At 55.7% G+C, this 9,275-nt stretch overlaps 1 protein-coding gene across 1 annotated transcript; it reads left to right on the top strand.

Annotated features, from left to right (window-relative positions):
* The first annotated feature begins 5,307 nt into the window (after nucleotides 1-5,307).
* On the top strand, nucleotides 5,308-8,607 carry LRRC14B (leucine rich repeat containing 14B). The gene is made up of 2 exons (XM_006876897.1): nucleotides 5,308-6,203; nucleotides 7,962-8,607. The coding sequence occupies exons 1-2, from the start codon at nucleotides 5,308-5,310 to the stop codon at nucleotides 8,605-8,607; spliced, it is 1,542 nt and encodes a 513-aa protein (XP_006876959.1).
* The last annotated feature ends 668 nt before the right edge of the window (nucleotides 8,608-9,275 follow it).

The following is a 9,275-nucleotide window of genomic DNA, read 5'->3' as shown; positions in this document are numbered from 1 at the left end:
TGATGAATGTGACACCATTCCTCTTCAGTTTGCTATTCCCGGCATAGTAAACCATGTGGTTGTCAGATTCAAAATGGCCAATACCAGTCCATTTCAGCTCACTAATGCCTAGGATATTGATGTTTATAATGAAATGTTCCATTTCATTTTTGACAGTTTTCAATTTCCTAGATTCATACTTCATACATTCCATGTTCTGATTATTTATGGATGTTTACAACTGTTTCTCTTCTTTTTATATTGTACCCCATCAGCAAATGAAAGTCTCGAGGGCTTTACTCCATTTGAGGAGGCATCTCTTCCCCAGTGTCATCTGAAGACTCATCTTCTAGCGCTTTATCTGACAATATTGTGGTGGTCTTCATCATGTTTCAATATTCAATAATCTGGTGCTGACAGTGTTCCTCTGCTATGCATATGGTTTTCAGTGACTATGGAAGTATTTTGTTTCTCCTTCCTGGTCCATCTTTGCTTCCAGGTTCAGCTGAAATCTGTCCATCTTGGATGACCCTGCTGGTATTTATAATACCGGTGGCATAGCTTTCAGAATCACAGCAACTCATAAGCCACCACAGTAGGACAGACTGACAGATGAGTGGTGGCATAGGGTAAGTGCCTATAAATCCAAGAATCATAATCTACAGCTCTCAACGATTCTGCTGGGCAGCACCCATATAAGTTGGTCACATGTAAACATCTTACAGCTCACACTCGGGTGGCATTTTCTCCACATGGCCACCATGCCCCTGGGCCTAAACACAGGAATTGATCCTCAGTAGGCCAACTGGTGCTGCTCTCTGGGTCTAAACTTGGATTTTTCTTACTCATTTCAGACAGTCTTTTCCCCTCAGACACTGGTAACCAGCCAGTTACAGCTATAGTCCAGGGTGCCAGTGGGTGTCCTAGAGCTTCTCCTATTTGGAATCATGCCTCTCGAGGTTCCTGCATGCTTCTCAGCTAGTTCCGGGCCTGCTTCCGGGACACAGTCCTTTGGCAGTGCAGTTACAGGTCATATTTGGAGCAAGATGGAAGCTATTACACAACTCAAACCCTTTGACTGAACTTGCACTGACAAGCTACCGGAGGACTGTAGCTGGTTATCCCTTAGGGTTCCCAAAGGGAGGCTAATGCTGGACAAGTTAGTACTTGGAATGGAGGAAGTCAGAGACACATGTTTAGGAAGAACCCTGACTTTGGAGAATTTCCAGATGGCACACCCATCAATTTGTTAAATTTTGTCCCTGGGCTATTATTTTTGAATATTCAATAAAGAAATATTGGCTTTTACTGAGAACAGAGACAAGCTTATGATTAAAATGTCCTTCATTGTGGTCTGATGCTATACAACAATTGCTTTCAGATCTGTTCCCTTGGAACTCTACAGGGACAGAAAAGGTGACTTCCAGGAACTATCCCTCGGGTATCTGAGTGGCAAAAATGAAAAACATGAAGGAAAATCCCCCAACAGACACCCAGGATCACTCCCCACATATCTTTTCTCTTTACTTTGTCCCCTTTTTACAAAAGAGCTTTGGGTCTCCTGTAAGCTCACGCTGCTATGTCTCCTCTGTAAGGCCTGCCTCCGGGACATTCCATTTCTTGATTCTGGAAATAATGAATCCAAGAAGTGATGTTATCTACTTTCCCAGCACTTGGGGTGGAGGTGTCTGTTGGTGTCCCCACGCTTTCCAATCTTTTGTTAATACCCACTCTCTTGGTTGTAATGGAGATGCTCCCACGTCTTCGGTGGGTTCAGGGAAGACTGATTCCGTAGTGTAACAGAGCCTGCTGGGTCTGATGAGGCTAATGACCTGATTTAACACTAAGGCGGCCTCAGTGAGATCTCTTCAGAGGTGTATGGAAAAAGATCTCCCATCATCTCAAAGGCACTTAGTTAGGACTTGGATTGTGGATAGTCTTCCCCTTGGAATTTGGGTAATGCCTTCTTTAGCGTTACCCTGGAGACTGAGGAGGCCATGCAGTATGTAGTTAACAGGATATTCCCGGGGCCTGTGACCGTTCCTGTGACCATTTGGAGGTAAAAGCTGGCCCACTGTCAATCTGAAGCCTGTGAGGGAACCCAAACGTAGGCACAAGTTCTCTCAGCAAGGCTTTCGCTGCCTCTGAGGCTCACTCGGTTCTAGTTAGAAAAGCTGCAGCCCATCCCGAGAAGGTGTCTTAGTAGAGATGCTCCCGTTACCGCTGCAGTTCTTCATGCTGGTGACATCTGTCTGTCAATCCTGCCCTGGATAGTCTCCTCCATGCTGGACTGGCTTTAATGACGGCTCCTCGATGGTGGTTTTCTCGGCCAATAACGCAGGTTTGAGCTACCTTCTCAGCCATCCTCTTACCCTCTTCAAATGCTAACTCGGGCAGCGGATTCCACTACAGCCGAATGTCTGGGGTAAAAGCCTGGTGGGAGCTGCTCAAGAATTTCCAGAACATTATGTCGTTAAGTGCTGCGAAGTCAGTTCCGACTCAGCCACCTTGTATAGGGTTTCCAAGGAGTAGCTGATGAGCTTGAACTGCTGACCTTGCAGTTCAAACCAATGCTGTAGTCCAGCGCATTAGCCCACAGCACCACTCCAGGACTCCCCTTACTTCTTTCAATCCCCATGAAGAAAGAAGGGGTTTCTAAGTTTGGAACTTAGAACAACAGTTGTGCTTGTCAGTGTGTTTTTCAGAGTAGCCAATGCCATTTCAGCTTCCTTATCCTATTCCAGCTCCTCCTCTTTTTTCCTTTTACTTTATTGTACAAGGATTTAGCTAGTTCTCTAAACATGGTACCATATTCTGCAATACCCAGCCATGCCTAGAAATTCCCTTAACTGTTTTGGGATGTTCGGAGGAGGGATTAGACAAATGCGCTCTATCCTTTCTTCTGATAGCCTTCTTTTTCTAAGAGTATAAACCCTAAATACTGCACTTTGGGCAGGCATGGTTGTCCACACTGCTAGGCACCATAGCTAAGCCACAGTGACACATGACATTTTCCAAATACCAGGGAGGGCCCTTGGGGTCCCTGCTGGGGAGTTACCCCGCATTTCTACGGGCCCAGACCTAAGTGTTTGCTGACCCCTCTCATGCTGAGCGACGTAAACCCTGTAAAGGATACAGTGTAGGAGTGGGGGCAGTGCCCCGTTTCTCCAGCTCTGCCCTTTTCATGGGGTCCCCCCTGTGGCTTTAACAGGGATGTGCTGAGCTCTGGGCAGCGTGGGAGTGACCAAACAAGGCTGTCCCCCTAACTTGCCATTCAGTCCACCTGCTCTGCTCTAACTCTACCACATTGCCCTGCTGTCTCCTGTCCCTTTGCTGCTAGGTCCTGGCCACAAGCTCGAAGCTCACTTCAGGGAACTGGGGTTGGGGGAGAGTATTCAGCCCACAGGGAGCGCTCTAGGCTGTCCATGCCGCCCAGCCACCTGGACACTCCCTCTCGTGGTACCTACCACCTGCCACAGTGATGCGGACAAGCAGGTCCTGAGCCACATGTAACATAATCTGTTTTGACAGCTGTGATGACCCAGCCAGGGCCCGGTTCAGGGGCGGAGCCTCGACCACAGACAGACACTGGGTCACATCAGGACTCAAGCGGGGTGTTCTGACTCCCCCAGCCCTCGTCCTTCCTGGATGGTGCCCCCACTCTGGAGAAGCGTGGAGGAAGTGTCCCCTTCAGAATGGACGTGGAGGAAGTGTCCGCTCTCTGGCGAGGTGTGGAGAAGTGTCCCCTTCAGGATGAACATGGAAGAAGTGCCCTTCTCTGGAGGGACATGGGGGAAGCTCATAGACCCTGGTCCTGGTGGGACATGTCCCCTGTGACCTCCCAACCATGGGCCTGGGTTTTGGTTTCTGTGGGCAGGGACTGTATGTACAGTGGCTTGGCATCACCAGTGCCTGGAAACGCAGCTTTGTCTCTGCTACAGACTGTGTGTAGTTAGTGTAAGAGGTGCTGGAGTCAGCACTGAGGTGCCACGGGGCCACAGTTCCCACAATGAGCCTGGACCAGCATGCCTGCTCCCCTTAGCACTTCTGGTGGGAGATTAGACTGAAGCCTCGCAGCATGCAGGAGGTCTCGTGAATGCACACAGTGCACCTGAAAGGACTGTCCCTCACAGACCAAAGGTCCTGGCCTGGCCCCACACCTTCCCCAGGCTCCTCGCTCAAGGGCTAGACGGCAGGAGCACCAACATAGATTTTGGAAAGTGCCTCTCAGAAGCCAAATAGGATACTTTTGTTACTTATGTTACCTTTCTTCAGTACTGACTGGTTTGAAACTTTAAATAAATGGGACTTGTCTCTCATCTTCACATGCCTCTTCTTGGGTCCTGGAAACGGAACTGAGGGTCCTAGGTTGACCATGTATCTCTTCTGGAGAGCCCAGTCCCCCACAAGGTGACAACCAAGGAGTGGGGTGTGACTCTGCATGTCCACATCCTCTTCAGTGTCAGACCTGGCCACGGATGCTCCACAGGGTGATGGCTGACGTAGTTCCCACCACACCTGGCCCTCCTCCCTGACAGTCCTCCACCAGAGCACACAGGAAGAGGCTCTGCTTACATGAGGCGCCAACACTGTCCACCAACACCACATACAGGACCGTGGGACGACAGCATCCACCTCAGATGATGATGAGGCTACGGAGTCATGTCCCGTCAGTGATGGTGACGGGGGTGGGGGTGGGGGGTGATGGTAAGGGAAGGGGGATCATGTCATCCCGTGATGCTGGGCGCTAACGCTGTAGTCAAGCGATCTCCATTTGGGGACAAGGAAACCGGCTTCTCTGAGCCCCACACAGCAAAACTCACCTGTGACCAGCCTGCCTGGGGCCCCTGGGAATGAAGGCGACAACTGGCCACTCCTCACAGGGGCCCTCCCCAGTCCTGGCCCCACCTCCTTACTCCCAGGTGGAGCGGAAAGACTGAGACTGACCCCTAGGTCCACTCTGAAAGGTTAACATTGGGAGGACCCAGTTTAGGTGGTTCCTGACAGGTTGCCTAAAGGAGGTTATAGAGGGTCCCAAAGGGGTTTTCCCCCTTCCCCCCAAGAGGCCCCCAAGGATCTATATCTAAACCCTGCTGTGTGACCTGCTCTGGATCCCCGCTAGCAGTTCCAAGCCGGTGTCTGCCGGACCCCAGAGAGATACACACACACACACACACCAGGCAAACAGTGCCCGGACCCAAAATAGCCGTCAGATGACAGCAGGGCTTGGCCGCGCTTACAGCAGCTGCAGCTAATAATAGACACACAAGGCCAGCACCTTCCCGAGGGTCCCAGGGCAAAGCCGTGCTGCCGGGGGCTCCTGGTGCCATGAGGTCGCTGCGCTGCCTCTCCGCGGAGGCCCTGGCGGCCCACATCCCCGCCGCCGCCGAGCAGAGCCTGGACTGCGTGGCCCACGACCTGTACCCGCTGCTCTTTAAAGCTAGCTTCGGCCTAGAGCGCGCGGACGTGCTGCAGGCCTTGCTGACGCGCTGGCCGCTGGAGGAGTTCCGGCTCGGCGCACTGCTGGGGCCCAGCGCCGACCACCCCGAGGACCTGCGCGACCGGCCCTGCCGCCCCTGCCTCGAGGCCTGCGTGCGCGGCCTGGGCGCCCACGTTCTGCGCACCCAGAGCCGCACGCGCCTGCGGCTGGCAGACCTGACGGGCCTGCGTGACGTGCAGGAACCGCGGTGCCGCTGCGCCCAGCCGCTGGGCCGCTGGGGCCGCACCCAGCTACTGGCCCGGGCCTGCTTAGAGCTGCAGGCGGAGCCCCGCGCAGCCGAGCGCCCAGCCGTCCAAGTGCTGGCCGACCTCTTCGTCACCGAGGGCAATTTTGAAGCGGTGGTGGGTGCCCTGAGGCCGGCGGGCCCGGCGCCACTGCACTTGCGCTGCGTCTCGTTCCGGGCCGACAGTCTGCGCCCCGCCCAGCTGCTCCAAGTGTTGCAGCTGGCCGGCCCCGGGGCGCTGCGCAGGCTGGACGTGGTGCACAACGTGCGGCTGCACGCCGGCCACGTGGAGCAGCTGCTGGCGCAGGTGCGCTTCCCCCAGCTGACGGCGCTCACGCTGCCCGCCAAGGCTTTTGACGCCCCGCCGGCCCATCGCGGGCTCCCTGCCGATGAAGACCACCACCTGGCCACCATTGCCCAGGCTCTCAGCCAAATGCCCCAGCTGACCGAGCTCAGCGTGGCCTTCTCCACGCTGACCGGCAGGGTCCAGCAGCTGCTCGGGTAAGGGGGTGGGTAACGGGTGAGGGGGTGGAGAGGGCGGGTGAGGGCGGGGCGGGGGTCAGTGCAGACCCGCTGACGGTGCCCAGGGAGTGGGAGAGGGGGCCGGTTTACTGCGCCAGGCTGCCTGCTCCCACTGCTCCCCTGACCCTGGGGGCGGACAAAGCCTCTAGCAGAACCCGGATGAGAGGTGGGAGGCAGAGAAAGCGCTGGGGGCATCTGCTCTCATTAAGTCAAGGAGAAAGTTACCAATTAGCAAAGAAGGAAATAAGACACAGCCACATTATCCAATCGTGAGAGGAGCACGTCACCCGGACACTTGGTAGCTTTCTGGAACATCATCTCCCAGGGCTTCAAATCAGAGCCGGATAATTGTGGCTGAGAACTCCCACGTCACCCAAGGATTGGGAGGGCGCTTGTCTTCCTGGCTCTTGTCCTGGTTGTTGGTGGGAGGCCTGGGTTCTCCTCACCACAAGGCTCCTGTGCAGGTTGCCTGAGAGCTGAGAGTGTCCAGAACTAGGGGCTTGTGAGGACAGTGAGAGACGGAGGGAGGTGATCTTGAACGTGACAGCCCATCCTCACAGCATCTGCCAGTGGACCAGCCAGCAGGCCCCGCTCACAGGGACCAGGCACCACATTGGGCTTGGCATCAGGAATTAGTAAAAATTCACAGTTTCATGTCTCGAACCAGGGAGTACTTTCTATACTTAGGGAGTTCTCCACTTCTTTTACACAAAGGAACCCCAGAAACAGCAGACCAGGACTGACTGGAGGACCGTGGGGTAGCACCTGGCCCCTCCCTCACACCCCAAGTCAATGCAGTGAACATGGAGTGTGTCCCTGGGGGACTGGGAGGCTGGAGCAGCAGGCGGAGGACCCACACATCTGGGGAAGAGTGAGGGCGAGGGCTGCGGACCCTGCAGTGGGACCTGGGGTGTGTGGGTCTGGGGTGTGTGGGTCAGGACAGCCACAGTGAAGGGAGGAAGGACTGGACCCTGGCTATTCCTGAAGACAAGCTGCTGGTGGTCCCAAGCCTTGCCTCTTCCTGGGACACACACACTGCACCTAAAGAGGGCCAGGGGGCTGGGCAGAGACCACCACTTAACAAGGTGCCTGGCAGGGCCTTTGGCTCAACCTGGTCCCCTGGTGATTCCAGACACAAGATGGGATGTCCCAGGACCGGACCCCAAGGCCCAGCTCAGAACGGGACCAGGCACTCCTGCCTCACCAGGGCATTCACTTCATTCACCCAGGAAACTGCCTAGCAGGTGGTTCACCCTGAGCCCCAGCATGACCCCACACCCACAGACAGGAGGCAGGTTGGGACAGAGACACTGGGAGAGGTGGCCCGTCCTCACCTTACTGGGTCAGTTCACACTCCAGAAGTCCCGGAACTCACAAAGCCCAGTGCCCTGGCCTCCCGTGTCCTTCCTAAGCACCTGTGGGAGTCCCTTACTCGCCAAAACCTCTGGTCTGTCCAGAATGCCCTTGTGTGGCAGGCAGGGGCCAGCAAGTAGGCAGCATTGTGGACCCCAAATCTGTCACAGATGCTAAGACACAGATGAGTGTGGCTGGGCTCTAGGGAGTGGGTTTTTGTCACCTTTTGAAAACCGTAGTGCCCATTCTTAGCACGCATACAAAATGCAGCCTTGCCAGCAGTTTGCTGATTCCTGGGCTAGGCACTGTGATTGCCCCACTCTGCCCCCATCACACCTCCCTGGGACCCTTCCCTCATCTGTGCTGCTTCCTCCTTGCCTGCAGCCCCCTTCAGACCCCACTGCGGACCCTGGACCTGGCCAACTGCGCCCTGAACCACACGGACATGGCCTTCTTGGCCGACAGCCCTCACGCCACCCACCTGGAGGTGCTGGACCTCAGTGGCCACGAGCTGCTCAGCCTGTTCCCATCCACCTTCTTCCGGCTGCTGAGTCGAGCCGCCCCCTCCCTACAGATCCTCACCCTGGAGGAGTGTGGCCTCAGCGACCAGCATGTGAACAGGATGATCCTGGGCCTGAGCCCCTGCCTCCGGCTGCGTGAACTCCGGCTCCTGGGGAACCCACTGTCAGCCCGAGGCCTGCGGCGCCTCTTCAGCGGCCTCTGTGAGCTCCCTGGACTGCGCGGCATCGAGTTCCCAGTGCCCAGGGATTGCTACCCTGAGGGAGCTGCTTACCCGCAGGACGGGCCGGCTGTGTCCAAGTTCAACCAGGACAAGTACGAGGAGGTGGCAGGGCAGCTGCGGGCAGTGTTGCTGCAGGCTGGCCGCGATGACATCCAGGCCTCCACACCCCTCTTCGGGACCTTCGACCCCGATGTCCAGGAGACGGGCCACGAGCTAGGGGCCTTCCTGCTGCAGGCTCTCAAGAGCGCTCTGGAGAAGTTTTCTAGGGCCCTAGAGCAGATGGAGTAGGCCCTGGAGACAGCCGAAGGATGGCCTGTCCACTGTCCCCACCACGGGGGCTCTGTCAGCACCGTCCTTCCAGAGATGTGGCTCTGTTTTGAGAGGAAACCCAGGCTCCACAGGATGGTGGTCGTGAAGGGGAAGGAGGAGGCCCTCGAGCCCACAGACACTCTGAGTGTGGAGGACACTCCACCACGGTCATCGAGCTAAGCAGAGGCCGTGGCTGACTCTCATTCCCTCGGGCTTGCTCTGTTCTGATGTCCAGTTGCAGCACATGAGCAGTTGCCATGTGGCCACTGCTGTACTGGACAGACAGCTGCCCTGTAAGATGAGGACAGGGCCATGACAACAGCCCATTCCACTGTCCAACCCTCCATGTCAACTCAGGACCAGGGGGGCCTCTGTGGGGTGGGGTGCCCTCGGGTACATCTGGGTCCTGGTGCTGGCCGGTTAGGGGGAGCCGTGGTTAATCTCAGGATGAGGAAGCCATCTGGATGGGCTGAGACCACTCTCAAGGCCCATGTGTCAGCACAACGCTCACAGAATCACGAGTGGTTCAGATTCTGATGCAACTTGTAGTTCAGAGCCATTCAGAAATAGGGTTTAGCTGTAAATTTGTAGAAACTGCATTGTGATCAAATGTGCTTCAAACATACATGTCCTCAATCATTTCTGTG

Source organism: Chrysochloris asiatica, unplaced genomic scaffold (genome assembly GCF_000296735.1).
Source record: "Chrysochloris asiatica unplaced genomic scaffold, ChrAsi1.0 scaffold00424, whole genome shotgun sequence".
Lineage (NCBI taxonomy): Eukaryota > Metazoa > Chordata > Mammalia > Afrosoricida > Chrysochloridae > Chrysochloris > Chrysochloris asiatica.
Note: the sequence above shows the minus strand (reverse complement) of the source record. Positions and strands in the feature narration are given on the sequence as shown.